Consider the following 21,924-nt stretch of genomic DNA (forward strand, 5'->3'; position numbering starts at 1 on the left):
AATTAAGGTTCAAGGAGAAAGTTAGTTTTTCCTTGTTGTATATTTCTTTAACAATTCCAATCCATTCCTTTTTTGTTGGGGCTTCTTTGCTCAGCCATTTTCTTGTTATGGCTTTTTTTTAACTGGCTGCCAGCATTATATAAATCAGGTATTTGTCTCGAGAATTCCAGACTGGTTGTTTTATCCCATTACCTGGGCTGAGATGGACTGGTCACTGACCCTGTGCAGGACACACCAGTCTAAGATGACACATTATCACCCAGTGCTGGGTCGCGTCTTAAGGACAATAGTGGAGTGTAAGACTTACAGCTGCACAAACAATAAGTGCAGAAATCCACTCAATCTAGCTCACTGACTGCAGCTTGTTTACTTGCATTCATCACCTGGAGTCAACGATGGTACGTCACTTCCAGCCGGCAATGACTGCTCCCCATAGGTTCTACCCTCGCATGTAATTTGCTCTTCACTACTTTCTATAAAGATTTGTGACAATTGCTGAAACAACTCTTGATGTAAATTAGAGCGGCTGGGGTAACTTGAAAGTGTGTCGTATTTTTGCGTTGTCAACCCTTTAGATCAGGGGTGTCAAACTCATTTTAGTTCAGGGGCCACATTCAGCTAAATTTGATCTGAAGTGGGCCGAACCAGCAAAATTATAATATAATAATGTATAAATAATGACAACTCTGAACTTTTCTCCATGTTTTAGAGTGAAAAAAGTAAAATTACATTATAAAGATGTTTCTATCTACAAACTATCCACTCAAACAATGTGAATAATATGAACAAACTGAAAAAAATTTGTAATTTTAACAATATTATGCTGCAGTTTATCATTTACAGATGTACATTACCACTTAAAAATCACAGTGGATCTACAAATACACAAAACATTTAGTAACAGGTGGAATATTATTAAAATTGCACTTACTTCTCTTAAGACATTTCAGGTTGTTCATATTTGGTCAGGTTATTCAGATATTTTTGCAATATTATACTTTGTTTTAGTGTAAATATTAAAAAAAACATTTACAAAGAGAAAAATTTGGAGTTGTGAGTATTTATACGTTATTATGACTTACCTGAGATTGAATTGGTCTGAATGTGGAACCTAATGTTAATGTAATTTTTGCATTTCACAAATTCCTCCCAAGGGCCGGACTGGACCCTTTGGCGGGCCAGATTTGGTCCCCGGGCTGCATGTTTGACACCTGTGCTTTAGACGGTGACGTTAGAGTGGAGTTTTTTTTTTTTGTTTGCATTTTCAACCCCCAAAAATGCTGTTGTCGTCTAAACAAAAGGCACATCCGATAAAATATTTTGTGGTTTTCACCCCAGAGCATTGTGGTGTAAACTGGGCCTTACTCTGGATTATAAACTCTGCTCTACAGGACTCATTAAAGCCTAATATGAAAGCTCTGCTGTGAATAGTTATGGAACAATAATTAGCAGTGTTAAAACAGCTGAGGCTCTTTTTAGCATTTGCTCTCAACATGTTCTCTGAGCTCTCCTCTCAGTAAATGATTATGGTATGTTGCCTGTAGATTGCATCAGCAGCTCCATCTCTGACCCTTGTGTACGCTCTGCAGGTGTGTGTGCTTTAAATCATTTTGTGAAGTTGATCCACATTTATTTGTCCAGCTCGTATAACTTGACAGGTGAGCATTTCTTTAGAGCAGGGCTCTCAAACTCATTTTCTTTCAGAGGTCACATTCAGCCCGATTTGATCTGCAGTGGGCTGGACCAGTAAAATAATAACATAATAACCTGTAAATAATGACAACTCCAAATTTTTGCCTTTGTTTTAGTGCAAAAAACCCCCCCATGAAATTATGAAAATACTTATTTTATAAACTATCCAAACAAAAACGATGTGAATAACCTGAAAAAAACGAAATTTCTCAAGAAAAATAAGTGCAATTTTAACAATATTATGCCTCAACTTAACATTCAGTAACAGACAGAACATTGTTAAAATGGAACTTACTTCTCTTATGAAATTTTGTTTTTCATATTTGTTCAGGTTATTAACATTTTTTGTGAAATGATAGTTTGTACATGTAAACATTTTAATTTACTTTGACTTTTTTACACTAAAACAAAAATTTGGAGTCGTCATTACTTATAGGTTATTTTGATAGTATTTTACTGGTTCAACACACATTGAGATCAAATTGGTGTGTATGTGGAACCTGAACTAAAATGGATTTGACACCTTTGATTGTTAATATCTTCAGTGTGATTTTTCCATTTCATAAATCCATCCCATGGGTTGAATCTGATACTATGGTGGACCGGTTTTGGCCCACAGGCCGTATGTTTGACAGCCCTGAGTTAAACAGTCCCACTGTTCAGTCAGGTTTGTGCCAGGCCTTCAGATGTCTGACTGGACTCTGTGGTTCAATTAAATTCAGTTTTATTTCTATTCTTTTCTAACACATTCACCTTTACAGTCTGTATTTATACATGTGCATTATGGATCGGATCTACAAAGACACTAAACACTTAGTAACAGGCAGAAAATTGTTAAAATTATGCTTAATTTTCTTTAGACATTTCAGGTTGTTCATATTTGTTCAAGTTATTCACAATTTGTTACAGGATAGTTTGTAAATGTAAATATTTTCATAATTTAATGTTATTTTTTGCACTAAAACAAAGACAAATATTTGAAGTTATTATTTACAGGCATAATATAATGTTATTTTTTTCACATCAAAGCGAGAAGAAAATAAGAAGTCTTTTTTTTTTTTTGTAGGTTTTTATGCTATTATTTTACTTCATCATCATATTGGTTTGTATGTGGAACCTGAGATAAAACGAGTTCGACAGCCTTGACGGAGGAATTTTTGCACTTTCATCCCAAATTCAGCCCAGGGGCTGGATTGGAACCTTTGGTGGGCTGCATTTGGCCCCTGGGCCGCATGTTTGAAACCCCTGCTTTAGAGTGATTGTAAACTTTAGCTGCTTTTTGTGCCATTTAACAAACCAAATAAGAATTCTGAGCTGCAAAGATGATGAGTTATCCGCCAACGTTACTGGTAGACAAATCGTAGCAGCTGTAGCAGCTCCAGCCTGCCAACATTTGGCTCATGGCTGTTGGCTCTTTTTTTTTTTTTTTTTTTTCATAAAGTATAAATATGGAAGCCTCCTGATGCAGCTGATTAGTCTAATTTTGCTACAATCACATCATTACATCACGCACTGTGCTTAATCACGATGATGTGCTGTTACTGCGCAATGCTGAGGATCCCACAGGGACTAATTTGCGATCACAGAGAGTATATTGCTGTAGATGAGGGAAGCCCCCAGAGAAGCCGGTGGAATCCTCCAAGGACCTGGCCTGCCTCGCTTCCATCAGCCACGAATCCAGGTTACCTCTGAGTTTGTACATCAGCGGACCACTGAGACACCGTGAGAACTGGGACAGTCTGTGTGTGTGGGAGTTTAGTACCGGAGCAGCCTTCAATGTGGACCCTATTATTCTGGTCTGGATGTTGGTTTTCCCTCCCTCTCTCCTTTATTCCTTCATTCATTCAGTCTTTTCCTTTCTGTCCGTCTGTCGGTGTTGATCCGGTTCTGTCAATGGATATGCAGGGGATTTAGCTGCCGCACTTACTGGTGAAAACAAAGTGTCCTCATATAAAGAGAGCATTGACTTAAATCGTCTTCACACCTCAGCCTTTGCATCTTCTCGGTCTGGATAATCCCATCGAGCACACAGGTGGATCAGAGCCTCTGAGCTCTGTACGCTAAGCTCTGTATGTTGGAGAGCATTAGCTTAAGTGCTGCTTACATACACTTTAATCAGTCGTATTGCAAACACTCCATCAGGTAAACTCACTCATTAGATCCTTCCACTGTAAATAAAAATGTGCAGAGACAGAGGTTTAAATTCCATCTGCTCACAATGAACACAGTGACTGACTTTAGGATGTATTCCTCTTCTTTGGTTCTTTCTTAGACATTCACATAGAAGTGAGTAAAAATAAAGCTAGTTGATAATTGAATTATTTTGATTTATTTAGATTTTAGCTTCTGAATGACATGGGAATGATCTATATCGACAGGAATGTATGACTTGTTACTAGAGATGTAGCTGTGGAAGTGGACTGAACTCCATGTAACCTGGTAGAAAGTGCAAACAGATACCTGCAAATTTCAGACAAATGACAGAGAAAACACAAGAAACAGTGGTGACGTGATCTTTGAATGTGGCAAATAAACTCTAAAAACTAAAAGAAAAACACAAGAGCTTTGTTAACAATGGTGACTAAAATCAGGAAAAGGAAATTCAATACAGTAATAGAACAACTGAGCATAAATAAGGCAATGGAAAAGCCGAGCGAAAATATAGAAATTATATTGTGAAATGAAAAATGGATATATCTGTAGGAATACAAAGGAAGATTTCACGTTTGATTACTAGCTTTTGTCTTGAGATATGAGATTGGATCTTGTAAATTCGACATCAGAATCTCGTCGCCATGAGAAATATAGTTTATTGATAAGTAAATTTAACTTTTGTCGTAATTATAAAATCCTATTCTTAGGAGATAGTAGCTCATAATTACAAACCAAGTGCCTGACCGACCTCTTTTGTCTCCTCTGAATACAATGCATTGATGTGGTTTGGTATATTTTTAGTTTTCTAAAGGGAGAAAATAATTAAAATCTGCTCCAACTTGAACATTAATTTCTGAAAATGAAGACTGGTTTATTTGATTAATTGCCCAGTTCTGGCTCAGAATAAAGTCAAACATGCCAGAAGAATAACGGACAGAGCATCTGTGATCAGGACTCTGATGGGAATGTTTAGGAGTTTGGTGTTACCTCTCATTGCCATCTTGGACATTACTGCAGCCAGAAATTTGGATAAAGTGGACATTTGCCAGACTTCAGTCAGTCTTCAGAAGCACTGAGGCTTCAGAATTAACCAACCATCTCTTTTGGTGATCCAACCTTTGTTGTATTTTATGCTTTGCCTGGAAACCGCCTTAATACATACACTGCCAGGCCAAAAAAAAAAAAAAAAGAAGTTGCACGTGCAGTATTTCACTGCACCACCTTTGGTTGCATCAGTTAGAAATAAAGGGGTCATATTCTGCTTTTTAAAATAGAATTATGCATTTTAAAACATTTCCCTGTGGTCTCCATAAACTGCAAACGCTCTGCTTGGGTCTGAATTCTTCAGTAATTCAACTCCACAGGTCCATCTTCAACCCTGTTTCTGAGTAATGACACCAGAAAGGTGGTTTGGAGCGCTGGCCCTTTAACCTCCTAAGACCCAGGAAATGTCAGCAAAGTACCAGCTTTTTTTGTTTTTTATTAAATAAGTGCCTATATTGGAAACATCATAATGCAACAGTTTTTTCAGATGCAGTTTTTAAAATTTTTATGGGATGTCCTTTGTGGTGGACAGTTTTCTTTTCTTTTCTTTTCTTTTTTTTTTTGTATAGAGTTGTGAAACTCTTGTCCACAAATGTAGACAGAAAACCCATAGCTGGGTCTGAGGAGGATAAATGCACATGAGCCACTTCAGACCCCGCCCCTCCAGGTTGTTAACTGTGCTTCTCTGTCCCGTTTCACTTTCTCGAACAAATGTTCATCTGAAGTCTGGACCTTATATGTGCAAATGTTGTGACGTAGCCTAACTAGTTATAGACACAACAAATCAAGAAGAAATTAAAACAGGTTGTAGAAATCCACTGGATTTTTCCCCAAATGAATATAAAGATAGTTTTGCAGCAGCTGGAGGGTTCAAATTCAATCTGTATGGACTATTAGGGTCCAAATACACAAACAAATGAACCAAAGACTAATAAAAGTGGGTTTAGAGAAATATGACCTCTTTAAATAACTTGTTGCAGCTGAAACATTCTGAACCACTGCAGTACTGACCCGTGGAAGGATCGGAACGGTCTGCTTTGTTAAATCCAGGCAGTTTTTTTTGTCCAGGCTGTTTCTTTAACTCTTAACTGTAGTAAGTAGCCTCTCATTCCTTTAATGTCAAAATGATTGGACAATGCCAGGGTTGATCAGGATCATCAGGCTTGCGACAGAATGAGACTTCATTTACACATGGATTAGCCTCCTTAAAGTCCACACTCTAAAGCAGTGATTTTCAACCTTGGGGTTGGGAACCCACGTGGGGTCGCCTGGAATTCAAATGGGGTCACCTGAAATTTCTAGTAATTGATACAAAATTAAAACTTACTAATAAGAATTTACATTATATAGCCTAAATGTTGCCTAAAGTTAATATTTATTTGCAACATATTATAGCAAACTATTACATGATCAAAAACAAATTAATTTTAGCAAAAAAAAAAAAAAAGGTCTCTGTTTTGAATGCCTGGGGTCGCCTGAAATTTCTAATAATTTCTAAAAAAAAAAAAAAAAAAAAAGTGAAAAATTAAAACTTACTAATAAAAATTTACATTATATAGTCTAAATGTCCTCTAAAATTAATGTTTATTTGTAACATATTATAGCAAACTATTACACAATCAAAAACAAATTAATTTTAGCAAAAAAAAAAAAGTCTCCATTTTGAATGTCTAGGGTCGCCTGAAATTTCTAATTATTTATTAAAAAAAAATTAAAACTTACTAATAAAAATTTACATTATATAGTCTAAATGTTGTCTAAAATTAACATTTATTTGCAACATAGTATAGCAAACTATTACATGATCAAAAACAAATTAATTTTAGCCCAAAAAATGTCTCTATTTTGAATGTCTGGGGTCGCCAGAAATTTGTGATGTTAAAATAGGGTCACGAGCCAAAAAAGGTTGGAAACCACTGCTCTAAAGTCACACAGATTTTGATGAAATTGTCCGGAAATGTTGATACTGATACAAGAAACAAATGATTATATTTTGATGATGATCTCTGGGGGTGGCTGATCTGCCTTGTCGGAGGTCTGCGCTCTCTAAATGCTTTTCTAGTTTGGGATGTGATGAAGACATGATGCAGCGGTCTGATTTACCATCATCAGTAATCAAAAATTAATGCAACTATGGATGGAAAAAATATTATGAATCTTATTGTGACACTACGTAAGCATTATGTGGCAAAAAATATGTGACAGTGAATGTCCTCTGGAATCACAACTAAAGGTGGTGCTGTCAAATATTGCACTTGTGACTTTTATGGGGGGCTCGGCAGTGTACAAACCCTGAGTGATGATGTAATTTAATAGAACTAGTGACGTCTCAACCTTCAAAAAGTTGGGCCGTTTGTGGTTGTGGATTAAGCTTTTATTCTGTCCATGCCAAACCACAGTAGGTGTTGACATGATGGTTGTGATTGGCTGAAATGTTTGGTTTTCAGTTGTTGACTGAGCCAGAGGAAGTTTCTGAAACATGGGAATAACTTTTCCCAAAGCCTCCCTTGGGAACCAACCAGCCGAGTGCGACCGACACCGGTATGACTGTGTGGACCACAGGTTCAAACATGTACTGAGTCATGTTTATCTGAGGTGTGTGTGTCACTGAGGCAGATGGAAGTATTGAATTAAGTAACATTCATAGTGATGATTGACTCACCGAGCGGAGCGGCGGTGGCAGTCGACCCCGTGGCATTTGGTTCAGTGTGTATGATTGAGTGAGAGCGAGTGCACGTTGGCATTTAGCTAAAGTTCCCACCGTTGCCTTTCCCGCTTGTGTAATTTATGAATGCGACTCCAGCTAATTTACAGCCAACGCCGTTTATGACCAAGTAAATCATAGAAGGTGACAAGATAATTGAGCCTTTCCAGTTAAATAAAAAGATTTCCTGCCAACCTTGTGTGTGTTTGTGTGAACCTGAAAGATTACAACCTCCCACAGCCCATTTGTGGAGCCCCCCCCACTCACATTTAACGTTTATGTATTCACTTCACATACCTGCGCTTTCAAATGCACCACTGGAAGCCTCTGAAGATGGGACACACCAGAGTGAATTTCATGCCGGACTTCAAACAGTAAAGGTCGTACAAAAGGGGCACTGATATTAAATCCCATGGATACGCAATTGTGATGTGTGATATTGGGTTATAGAAAGAAAACTGGCTTAATAACAGGGTTCTGGTCCAACTCCAGGCCCTCTTCGAACCCTTTGACCTTGGGGTCTAAATAACATCCAGAAGGTGCTGTTGTCAGACACCAGCTCTGTGGACTGAACCATGCATTGCTTGTTGGCTTCTTGTCGGACTTGAGTTGAGAAAAGCCTCAACACTCACTTTACAGGACATGTAGACCATCTGTATCCATGTAGCAGCGTCAATGCCTGTGATGATTTACTAACTATGACCACTGGTGTAGTCCAGGGTGTACGGTGGTATACGGCGTATACCTACTTATTTTTCAGTCAGCATTGCATATACCCACTTAGAAATCCCCACAATGCACATCAAATTGCTCATTTTTTCTCCTAGGCTGGTGAAGCCATGACCCGCCCTACTCTGCCTCTAATTGGCTAATACTTGCTGCCTTCACTGATTAGATTGGTCAACTTTAGGCATGAGGACTAATGAGCCAATCAGAATCAGAGAAGGGCGGGTCATGCTGAGGAAAATATTGCTAACTTAGCACCGCCCACCTCTGGAACCTGATTGGACACCTCCTCAGGTGCCAGTTCCACCCCAATTGATTGACAGGTCACTGCACGTCTCGTTGAAAGATGCGCGATTATTGGAAATGCAAACAAGAAAGGCAGAATAAATGTCTTTAGAGTGAGTGACACATAACGAGAGAACCTACTTCCATGGGATACATAATTCTGAGGTCAGTTTTAAGGTGGTTTCAGAATGAGTCACTGTTTTAAACTACTGGAAACATGACTGCACATTTAGAGGAGAAGAGATGGGGTCACCAATAGTTCAACTGAGTGAGTAGGCTAACGTTAGGAAAGGCTAACGTTAGGAAAGGCTAACATTATGACAGGCTAACGTTATGAAAGGCTAAAGTTATGAAAGGCTAATTTTATGACAAGCTAGCGTTATGAAAGGCTAACATTATGACAGGCTCATGTTATGAAAGGCCAATGTTATGAAAGGCTAATGTCCTCCTATGTTTGCCTCATGTTGAATCTGTTTCCATTCCTGCAGCTGTTTGTGTGTCCAGTAAAACTTAGAAAGTGCTCCTGATCAAGTCGTGATAATTTTATAATAGTGAGAAAATACTGCTGATGGATTTTTGGGTAAACTAAAGAGAGTAGTCTGACATGTCACTGTTCCTAAAACAGCGTTTTTTCTGGACTACTTTAAAAAAAAAAAAAAAAAAAAAGTCAAATATTCAGAGTATACTCACTCCTCCTTGGACCACGACACCACTGACTATGACCACTTCTTATGAATGTCTGCCAGTGTCTGCTCTCTCTGCACCTCCTTATGCCACATTCTCTTCTGGTCAGCTGTTCATAAAGATTCTTCTACAGGACGCTCCACTCATACCATAACACTCTGTGACTTTCCCTTTTGGTGGTGCATATCAGTGAATGTTTTTTTGGACTCCCAGCAGATCAGAAGCTTTGCTCATGTCTGTAGCAAAAATGTTAACCTCAAAAATACATCAATCACAGATCAATCTGTAAAACAAACAGTACTTGTGTTCTTCAGATGCTTTAAGGTAAGTTGATTCATAGACATAGTTGTAATCTCCCAAATTTGACATTTGCTTGTTTGTAGAAGAGGTGCATTTCAGCTTTTCTTGGACTGGATCAATAAAACTGACTTGACATGACTTGTCTTGACAGCTGGGGTTCTCTGCCAACTCCAACCCTCCTCAAACACTCCAACCTCAGATTCCAAATGAGGTGCAAAACTTGTTCTTGTGAGAAAACGACTGTAGAATGAGCAGCGTTCAAGCCTTTCTTCTCTTGACACTGGTGATGCTGCTCAGACTTGAGGCTTAATGCTCAGGATTCATCAGACGTATCCATGGCTGCTGGCCGTCTGTGTATCGTGGACTCCTGACTCCGTCCATGTCTTATGGAGTTCTCCCATTTTGGCTTTCTTTACTGTGTTCCAGCCTTTTACTGGTGCATGTTTGTCTTGACTTGACTTGCTCTTATGGTTGAGTTTTCCAGATCAATTCTTTCAACAAGGCACTCTGGGAACAGCCATGTTTCTCTGCATGAACCTTCTGTGACTTTCCCTCTTGATGGAGTGTGTCAGTAACTGTTTTTGTTTTTTTTTTGTAACTGAGGGCTTCCCAGTGACTGAAGCAGTAATATTTACTGTAAAAAACAAGAATTCAAACTGGCTCAAGGATCAATCCACCAAACTAGCCATACTTGTGTTATTCTAATACTTTGAGACAAGGTAATTTACAAATTTGGTTGTAATTTTACATATTTTCAGATTAACAGTGACATTTTAGAAATTAAGTCATGCCTGCTGTATTAACTTTGTATATGATCCTTTTTTATATGTATATCATTTTCATGCTTTTATTACGTTAGGTGGCATTTTTATATTTTGGTTGACAAAACAGTTTTTGTTTTTTTTTAGTCTTCCTTAACTATAACCCCAAAAACAAGACATTTTCTTGCTTCTCTCCCTTTTTCTTTTACACTTCCATTCTCTCATATGGCTCAACATTATGAAATGGAATGTACCATATAGTATGTAATCTGTGTGGACAGTCATTCCTATTTCTGTCCTATTGTTATGTGATGCATTTGTACAAACTGTGACAACGGCCAAGATCCCCTACAGGCGTTGTGAGTGTTTTTATTGGATTTTACATACTTACATACATACTGTATTTCTTCCTACCTCCTCATGCTTCTGCTCTTTCTTGTTGCCCTCTGCTGACACCTAGTGACTAAATATGGCTTAGCAGACATGTTTTCTGCAGAGCACACACAGAAAAGCCTTCTGAATGCACTGCACTTCATGATAAGTAAGAGGAAATGTGATTGTTAGGGAAAAAAAATAAAATCTATAGCTGTTAATACATTGGACTTTTAGCTTTCTCAGAGACAGCCCAGACTTTTTTCCACATCATTGTCATCATTGTATGCTGCAGCTCAGAGGCTTGTTCCAGCACATGCATTCCTCAACTTAATGTGTGTGTTTTTAATGCGCCCAAAATTTGAGCAAAGCTGACTGCGGTTGCATAATTGCATGGCTGTTTTGCCCAGCAGTAAATGTTATGTAATGACACGTCTTACATAATGACATCAGTAATTGCCTTTGGGTCAGAGGGGTCAAGACAGACCCCAGATTAATTTAATTGATTTTACACATTCCATGTGACTGTTTTAATTTTCATCTCATTTTTTTCAGTTGAAACTCTTTTTGGAAGCGGTGTGGTGTTGTTTTGGACTCATTGTTGATCCCTGGTTCAAAACAAGTTAAAAACTAATTTCATGGATAAGTTTGATCCATGTGTGAACAGATGTGTGTTGATGTTGTGTTTTAGCACAAACTAGAAGATGATACTTTTCAGATGTAGTTTAATACTCTGAATGTTTATAATCCTCACCCTAACAGTGACCCTTACTCCACACTGGGGTCAGGGTTACACTTGAGTCATGTTTGAACTGATGCAGTGTTTCTAGTTTGTGCTTCAGCCTCATTTTAACCCATAAAGACCCAGGACTACTTTAGTGACACTTCCAAAATCGTTTTTTTCTGTATATTTGACTTTTCTTAAGTGATTTATCACCATTTATTTTGATATTATGTAAATGATATTGTGTAAATCAGGTATTGTACTATATTTAACTACCAAAACACATCTATCACAAAATGCATAATGCTTGAACTCATTAACCCATAAAGACCGAGCTTGACTTTTGCGTCACTTCCCTAATGACATTTTCTCTACATCTAACTTTTCTTATGTAATTAATCACCATTTATCGTAATATTATCCTCTGTGTGTTGCATTTTATTGGTATAAATCAGGTATTTTCTTGTATTGAATTCGCTGATCATGTAGATGTTTCATTAAAGCTCAGATTTAAATAGAGGGTTATTATATAAAAACAGAGAAAACTGAAGAATAAGTGACTTTTTCAGTAAAATATATCATTAACTGAACATAAACCCAGTGTGTCCATCCACTGACAATGATCCAGCTCCATGGGTTTTACTGGTGAATCAATGGTGTAGAAGATGACAGTGTTTCCACGGTAACTACGGAGCCTTTGAACATCCAAATGGGTCATATTTGATGACCATGAAAAGATGAATAACTGTAGTTTACACCAATTATTGACATAAATTGATTGGATTAGTGGATCAGCAGGTATTATACAGTTACATCAGTAGATGGTTTAGCTCGACAGTGGATGTTTAGGTCTTCATGGGTTAAATACAAAAACCAAACAATCAAGTCTAATGGATTCCTGCTGATTTATTTAATTATAACTTTAACCCTAGATTGAGGTTCAGGAAATGTTTGCACTAATATAGTGTATGTTGTGTTTTAGCCATGGGTTAAACACAAACACTCGAGGTTGTTTTTTTCTTTTTGGCCTTCTGTTTCCGCCATACGCCAATCCCTACAGTTCCATGAAAAGCCTAGATGTTGACTGAATCTTTCCTGATGGCGTCTTCTCTCCTCTTCCCACAGGCAGCTTCAGGAGATGCAGAGGCAGAAGGAGGTGGAGCGGGAGCGTCAGGAGCGCGAGCGCCTGGAGCGAGAGATGCTGGAGCGCGAACGGGAGCGACAGGAGCGCGAACGTCAGGAACGGGAGGCGCAGGCGGAGCGGGAGCGTTTGGAGCGCGAGCGCCAGGAGCAGCAGGAGCGCGCTGACCGTGAGCTGATGGAGAGGGAGAAGGCAGAGAGAGAACGGCTGGAGAGGGAGCAGCAGGAGCAGTTGGACAGAGAGCAGCAGGACTGGGAGAGAGGGAGACGCATCTCCAACGCCGGTAAGTCATGCACAAGGCGATGCTCATTCAATACAGAGACACACACACAGGTAAAAAGAGTCTAAAAACTTAACAAACAGTGGACTGGACTCAACACGGACTTGGATCTTAAAGTCTTAGATATGAGGCCTTACAAGAAAAGTGGTTTCACTGGGACATGGCAGATTCATCAATTAGGAAATTCTAAATTCAGACATTTGTAAATTGATCATAAAGGTGTGGTATTTATTCAGCGCATACAGCCAGCAGAGCAGAAAAGTTCACATTATAACAGAATAGCACATCTAATCAGAATCCAACATACAGGACATAACAGCTGACTTTTACTGTGTACAAACCCTGAGCGGTGACCTGTAAAACTCTTTTTAGGTTCCTCATGGACACCAATTCCAGATTGTAGTGAGTTTCTACTGGGAGTCATGATGAACTAGTCCTGGAAAAATGTTCAGAAAAATACTGAAAACAAAGATAAGCAGAACGTTTAAGAGTAAAACATGAAATATTAAAGAGCATCTGCTTTTTAAATTACTTTTTCTGTGCATACATACATATTGTTTGCATATTTGCATTATAGTTACACAATTCAGCTCTGTTTGTTTAAATACTTATGTAGCCGTAGACAGTAGGGCTGTGTGGTGTTATATGTATCATGTGACAATAGTTAAAAGTGTTAGTTTTGTTTTGTTGTGATGCACATTCTTTCTACAGATAGTTTTATACACATGCTATTTTTGATATATTGATGTCTATATTATGTTCTATTATTCCCTTGGGTGTTTTATACACCAATTATGGTATGCCTGCTGTTACTGTTAAAAGATGTATGTGAATGGTCATTGATATATTTAACCAGATTTATATTTTAGGTGTATTTACTTGTCAAGTAAATCATTTGAAATATAATAAGAAATATTAATTTTCTATGAAATATTTATGAAGTTACACAAGAAAGGATTAAATTGCCATTAAAGTATACTGTATGATATTAAACTGACTCAACTCAGTTACAACAGGTTTACATGGCTGATATCAGGATGTACAACCCTATTAGACTGTAGGTTAAAGCTTGATTCTGCCTTGGGTGAACTAAACAGAGTTATGGCTGCAGTGTCAGATGGGTTTATTCTGGTAACAGAGCAGCTCTCTGTCTCCTTCTCCTGTCCAGTCAGTGTTAGCATCGTTAGCTGTCCTTGCTATCGCTGAGCTCCAGTATGGCCTGCACTGCCCATGGGCTGGGCAGAAGCTACAGCAGCGGGGCATGGTGAAATGAATGTGTTAAGTGTTTACACTGACTTTAAGGCTCAGCTCCACTCCTACACACACAACCACTGATGATCAGCACATACGTTTAGACGTTTAGCTAAAGATGTAACAGAGCATGGGGGAAAGAAAGCAGGTTCAGCGCAGGTTAGAGATGCAGACGGAGCAGGGACGGGGTGGATCCACAGGTGGGAACACTCTGGTTCTAAAGGGGAGCTGTACAGGATCACAGCTGGCTAAGAACAGAAGTTTGCCATGTTCCAGGACTGGGTCAGTGGGGAAGGTTGCATTATATGACACGCTCCACTGCCACGTTCAGCCCATTAGCATATGCATGCATGCATACACACACACAGAAATACAGACACAGTTTGGTGGTGTTACTCAGAGGCTAAAAATACATTATCAAGGCGGGTGAGCCCCTCAGGGATCAGTGTGAGTGTGTGTGCGTGCATGTGTGTGTAAAAGCCTGAGGAGAAGGAGGAGGAGTTACTTCACATATCATCCACAATAATGCACCATTATAATCCACATCAGATAACACAGGACACACACACATGCTGCATGCATGTTGTGTTTGTACATGGGAGGTTACAGTTTGATGTGAGGTGGTTTCACAGCTAACACTCTGTAGGTCCCTTCTGTTTTTGGGTTTTACACATAAGTTCTACAGTAACACTACAGACACTAAACCTGTATTTGACTACATCTCTGGACACCTGGTGTGTCAGTAAGTGCTGAAGCTTCTTAATCCCATCAGAAAATTACAGCAATTATGAAACCGTTCTGTTGACTTCCATTTTTCTGACACAGCTTTTTGCTGCCAGGTAGGCCTGTCACAATCATTAAATAATCACACAGTTATCGTAATTTGAAGTGAACGCAATTATTTTGCATATTCAAGGCTGTCCCTGATGCAAGGACTGGAAAACGATTTTGTAATAGGTCTTCAGATTATGGGATATCGGTGATGCACTGAAGGGGTCACTGAGGTGAGATCATCATTCAGGGAAATTAATTCCAGAACCACGTACCAAAAAGACACCTTTATGAATAAACCTCTGTATTCGTTGTTGACCCAGATGTCTGTGTATATAAAACCAACTGTCTGTTCCATCCTGGATGTACCCTCTGAGGTTTCCACTCTTATTTTTTCCCCGTTGGGGGAAGGACAGAAGGTTTTGTATTGTACAGACTGTAAAGGTGAATGTGTTCGAAGAGAATAGAAATGAAACTGAATTTAACTGGACCACAGAGTCCTGTCAGACACCTGAAGGCCTGGCACAAACCTGACTGAACAGTGGGACTGTTTAACTCAGGGCTGTCAAACGTACGGCCCCTGGGCCAAAACCGGTCCACCATAGTATCAGATCCAGCCCATGAGATGGATTTATGAAATGGAAAAATTACACTGAAGATATTAGCAATCAAACGTGTCAAATCCATTTTAGTTCAGGTTCCACATTTAGACCACATACAAACCAGTAAAATACTATCATAATAACTTATGCTAATGACGACTCCAAATTTTTGTATTTGTTTTAGTGTAAAAAAGTGAAATTACATTAAATGTTTACATATACAAACTATCCTTTCACAAAAAATGTGAATAACCTGAACAAATATGAAAAATATAAAATTTCATAAGAGAAGTAAGTTCCATTTTAACAATATTCTGTCTGTTACTAAATGTTAAGGTGAGGCATAATATTGTTAAATATTGCACTTATTTTTCTTAAGAAATTTCAGGTTGTTCATGGTTCATGTTATTCACGTTTTTAAAGGCTAGTTTGTACATTTAAACATTGTCATTATATGATTTAACTTTTTTCACTGTTGTTCTTTTACTGGTCTGACCCACTTCAGATCATATTGAGCTGAATGTGGAACCTGAACTGCTTCATTATTATGTTCATAAAAAACTGGAAACTTGAGCAAGAAAAAAATGGTGTCAAGAATTTATGAATTGAACAGATTGGCACCTGCTCATTTTTGGATTAGTCTAGGATCAATATACCTTTATTTTTCTAATGTTATTGATTCTCCTGTATGTGCTTGCACTTGGTTGGTCCTTTTTACATTTAAAAGATAGAAGATGATGTAGAAAATGACAGTGTTTCCATGGTAACTATGGAGCCTCTGAACATCCAAATGGGTCATATCTAATGACCACGAAAAGATGAAGAACTGTATTTTACACCAATTATTTACATAGATTAATAGGACTAGTGGATCAACAGTAGAGGTCAACCAGTACAGGTTTTTCTAAGGCTGATGCCAGTTTTTAAAAATTTGGTCAGTCGATGGCCGATATCTACAGCCGATTTTGGATTTTTTTTTTTTTTTTTAAAGCACATTGACCATAAAATACAACTGAAACACTCAGATAATTAAGATTTTTATGTAGCAATATAAACTGCTGCCCACACAGGTGTCTGATCAAATATCTTATAACATTTTTACTACTAATCAAATATTGGCTTTCAAAAAAAAATTAAGGCTGATGGGCGATATTGGAAAAAAATCAATATATTGGCTCGATATATATCAGTTTACCTCTAATTAACAGGTATTAAACAGTTTAGATCAGTAGATGGTTTTGTTTGACGGTGGCGATTTGGGTCTTTATGGGTTAAAGTTCTGTGACTTAGCAAAACATACGTCAAGAATGTACAGTACATGAATTCTAATTTTTAGTAATTTGCAAATGTAACTGAGAGATGATGAAGCAGGGATGGAGAACAGATCTGATAAATGACTTTTCTTCTCCATAAGCTTTCTTATTTAACTGTAGAACATATACTATGTTCTACATACATATACTATATTCTACATAGTCTGTGTTCTACATACATATACTATGTTCTACATATACTGTGTTCTGTGTACATATACTATGCTCTATAATTTGATGATTATGATCTGATAATTTCACTATGACAGTTAAATGATTGTCAATCAAATTTTATTTATATAGCGCCAAATCAAAACAAAAGTTATCTCATGACACTTTATATATAGAGCTGGAATAAACCAGACTCTGGAACCAGTTTACAGAAACCAACAGACTCCTCCAGGAGTGAACACTAGTGAGTGGAGACAGAGGAAGGAAAAAGTACCTTTAACAGGTACAAACCTGGAGCAGACCCCGAATACTGGAGGATGGACGAGTGACAGGACCAGTTAAAGGGTTAAAGAGAGAGAGTAAAGGATGAGAAAAAGAGAGACTGGGGGAGAAGGGGGGGGGGGGGGACACATGGATGCACAGCAAACTGAACTAGAACTGTTACAAACTAGATCAGCTGGTGTTTATGTAATTATTAATAACAAGAACAAATGTACATAACTGTTACTACTACTACTACAAATGCAAGTACTAACAGTGGATATACTACTACTACAAATACTAGTACTAACAGTGGATATACTACTACTACAAATACAAGTACTAACAGTGGATATACTACTACTACAAATACAAGTACTAACAGTGGATATACTACTACTACAAATACAAGTACTAACAGTGGATATACTACTACTACAAATACTAGTACTAACAGTGGATATACTACTACTACAAATACAAGTACTAACAGTGGATATACTACTACTACAAATACTAGTACTAACAGTGGATATACTACTACTACAAATACAAGTACTAACAGTGGATATACTACTACTACAAATACAAGTACTAACAGTGGATATACTACTACTACAAATACAAGTAATAACAGTGGATATACTACTACTACAAATGCAAGTACTAACAGTGGATATACTACTACTACAAATACAAGTACTAACAGTGGATATACTACTACTACAAATACTAGTACTAACAGTGGATATACTACTACTACAAATGCAAGTACTAACAGTGGATATACTACTACTAAAAATGCAAGTATTAACAGTGGATATACTAGTACTACAAATACAAGTACTAACAGTGGATATACTACTACTACAAATACAAGTACTAACAGTGGATATACTACTACTGTAACTGTTAGTACCGATAATATAAACCTGTATCATCTATGGAACTATATAATAAACACTATCACAAATATATGGATAAATGATTGTGACAGCCTTACTATCAGACTTTCCCCAAAGTTAAATCTGACCTCTCAAAAGTTTCTGATGGTCTGAACTAGTAACATTTGTGATTTTAAAAAAACACTCGCACACAGGGCATTTAAAGCAGTGAAGAATCTCTTTTGCTGCTTTTTGGAGCAAAGAAGGGACCTGTTTGTGTAGTTTAATATCCATTTTCTTTTAGTGCACAACTTGAGGAAAGTACAGTGCAAAGGAGTCCTTGAATCAGCAAAAATGTAGTTTTTATAACATTTCAGAGATTTTTATTCATTCTCTTCTGTACGGTGGTAATGATCTGGATGCTGCTTTGTTCCACTGTTCCTAGGTTGTTTTTACACGCACACACACACACACACACACACACACACATATCTTTGAATTAATGTCACAAATAATCATTTTTGTGACGGTTTTCCCTGTGGATCCTGCTCTTCCTGCTGCGCTGTTTATGCTTGTATGTGTCAGAATTTGTGCAGTAGGTTCATGTAGAGGAGCTTGGCTGCAGTCTGGTTTTCACTGTCTTCTCGTGCGCGTGCGTGTGCGTGCATGTGCGCTTTAATATCGGTGTGTGCATGTGTCCAGCTCTCTGTGTAATCGACGCATTCTGGTTGTGTGTTGATTACTGCAGAATGGCAGAGCAAAGCTGGGGCTTCTTAGTCACATGACCTGCCCAGAGCTGCTCAGAGATGAAAGGGGGGGGGGGGGGGGGGGGGTGATTGTGGTGGAAAGATGAAGAAGGATGGAAAAGGTCAGAGTTTGGTATGAATGAGAAGGGGGGGGGGGTGCAAAGGTTAGAGAGGTGGCAGAAGAAAGGAGGTAGTGGACAGTGATGGATAAGTGGAGAAGAGCAGGACAGATAGAAGAAGAGGTGGAGCGTTCAGGAAATGTGTGGGTGTAATGAAAAGCAAAGCAACGGGACGAGATAAATAAATGTGCGTAGTGGAGCACGAGTCAGGATAAGTGGAAGAATGAGAAGAGAATAAATGGTAAATGCAGCGTGAGTTGTCAGAACACAGAGCTGGGAGACGACACCCCCATCAGGTTAAGGGTCTCGTGACGGCTGCTCAGGCTCACGTGCATTCCAGTCCTGGTTGTGCTGTTTGAGTGGAGCAGGAGTGGGAGGAGCTTCTGGTGGATGAGTGGAGCAGGTCAACACTGTGAGCATGTGGGAGGAGCTTCTGGTGGACGAGTGGAGCAGGTCAACACTGTGAGCATGTGGGAGGAGCTTCTGGTGGACGAGTGGAGCAGGTCAACACTGTGAGCATGTGGGAGGAGCTTCTGGTGGATGAGTGGAGCAGGTCAACACTGTGAGCATGTGGGAGGAGCTTCTGGTGGATGAGTGGAGCAGGTCAACACTGTGAGCATGTGGGAGGAGCTTCTGGTGGACGAGTGGAGCAGGTCAACACTGTGAGCATGTGGGAGGAGCTTCTGTTGGACAGGTCTGATTTTGCATACATTTCAGTAAATCTGCAAGGAGCTGTGAGATGTCTACATGTCAGGTGAGAAAACAGGCGAACTGGTGAAGGAAAGTTCTGCCCTGATTCTACGCCTTTGCATTCTTTCACTTACATCACCTCCACCAACCTGCTCATGTCATGGATGAAGTTCAGACACATCTTTTTGGATGAATTTTACAGGACGTTGAAAGATCCCGAAGTTCAACTCAAAATCCACTTTTAAGGATAAAGACTGTGTCTCCTTTCTGTCCCTCCCTGTCCCACTTTCATAGACTTACTCAGAAATAGGGATGTAACAATTACCGGTATAACGATAAACCGCTGTAAAATTGCCAACGGTTAGTATTACCGTTTAAATGCTAATTATCATGATAACTGTGTTTGATTAATGCATTTTTCCAGAGAAATGCCAATGTAAAGATCTGCTTTTATGTCAAGTATTTGAGTATAGTTTCAATTTATTAGAATTTTAATTTTCTATACCTAATACTTGGAACCAATATTCACTTTTAAAGTCTTTGAAAAGGTTCGTTAAGCATCTTTGTGTTATTTATGCAATAAATTATATACATTTTCCAAATCGGATTTTATATTTTTTTTGTGTTTTTTGTCCTTTTATGTTTTTATAGTCGGTTAAAGTGAAAAAATAATAGGCAGATGATATAGATGAAGATGTGCTGGAAAAAAAAGACACCAAACATAGGTATAGTAAACATTTGTTTATATAGTATATAAAGGCAAAATCAAAAGGACTGAAAAACAGACAAAATAGATTCAGAGCACTAAGGGTTAATATTTGAATGTTTCTGCAACAGAAGGGACATTGTGCCTATTATTTTATTTCTTTTTGTTGTTGTTGTTTTTTTTCCAAAATACAACTTGGTTAAATTATTTCAGTGTGTGTATTAGTACTTTTTGAACATTTTGAGCACAGTTTCAACAATACCAAGATTATAATGATAACCGTGATAATTTTGGTCACAATAACCATGATATGAAATTTTCATATTGTTACATCCCTACTCGGAAATAGTTGAATGTTTGAGTCCTAGACGGATCCATCTTCTGATTCCATACATTGATCTTGTCCAACTATCTAAACCTCCAGATGCTGAACTCAGCCCATGCGACATCACCTTGAACCACCAATATTTCTTCCAAATCCCATCAAAACTCTGATTAAGTTAGATCCACTTCTATATCATTCATGTATATAATACTCCAATCCAACTTTATTTGTAAAGCACTTTAAAACAACCGCAGTGGCCCAAAGTGCTGTACAGAAGAATAAATAAAATCAAAATAAAAGAATAAAATACAGAATAGATTAAAGGACATAGAACTGTACAAAAAAGAAAACAGTGCTGTACAGAAGAATAAATAAAACCCAAATAAAAGAATAAAATACAAGAATAGATTAAAAAAAAACATAAAAAGCCATACAATTAAAAACAACAAAAAATAAGAACAATAAACCACTACCAAATAACCACAATAGAATAAAAATATTACCTTCAAACATCTCACATGGTTTCAAAAGCCAAGGAGAAAAGATGGGTTTTAAGAAAAGATTTAAAATCAGACAGCGATAATAGTGAAATAGTGCCTGGAATCCGTCTCTGGCTCCATAGAATGACCTAACATGACCTTTGACCTGAACTCATTTGAATATCATGATGGAAAATCCAGTCAGATTATTAGGTTGGACTTTTCAAATCTAAAAGAACATTCTTGTCCACCTTGGAGATTCTATTGGTGTAAATATATTCAACACACTATATTTATCCAACAAATCTATCAGCTGTAGAATCTTCGAGGAGGGACAGATGTTCGATTTGAAGGACGACTAAGAAGGTTGAACACTGAGCCATTCCATGTAGAAGTGAATGGAACATCCAACTGATCACCTCAGCATGTCTGATTTACTCATGTTTGTTGTTCTTCTGGTTTCAGATATTTTTTATTGCGAAGCCTTATCACTGTAAAGACTTGAGATCCCCTGATTGGTACATTATGCTTCAGTTTATATATCAACATAACAAATGCACATTCAGAAATGAAAAGAAAACAATATTGATAAAGTGAGAAAAAAGAAAGAAAGAAAAAAGAAAAAAAGGAAGAGGGCAGAAAAACAAAAACACAATTTGACATCTCACTGACCCCCCTCCCCATCCCAAGAGCAACTGAGATAAATCAGGGTAGTGTTAGTGGATCTTAACCCTGTAAA

General features: G+C 38.0%; 1 protein-coding gene across 1 annotated transcript in view; it reads left to right on the top strand.

Annotated features, from left to right (window-relative positions):
* Positions 1–21,924, top strand: part of enah (ENAH actin regulator) — a 175,063-nt gene that overhangs the window by 119,473 nt on the left and 33,666 nt on the right. The window contains exon 5 of the mRNA XM_030128560.1: positions 12,572–12,870. Coding sequence (XP_029984420.1) covers positions 12,572–12,870 — 299 coding nt within the window. The remainder of the gene's footprint in view (positions 1–12,571; positions 12,871–21,924) is intronic.

This window comes from Sphaeramia orbicularis, chromosome 24 (genome assembly GCF_902148855.1).
Source record: "Sphaeramia orbicularis chromosome 24, fSphaOr1.1, whole genome shotgun sequence".
NCBI classification, from domain to species: domain Eukaryota; kingdom Metazoa; phylum Chordata; class Actinopteri; order Kurtiformes; family Apogonidae; genus Sphaeramia; species Sphaeramia orbicularis.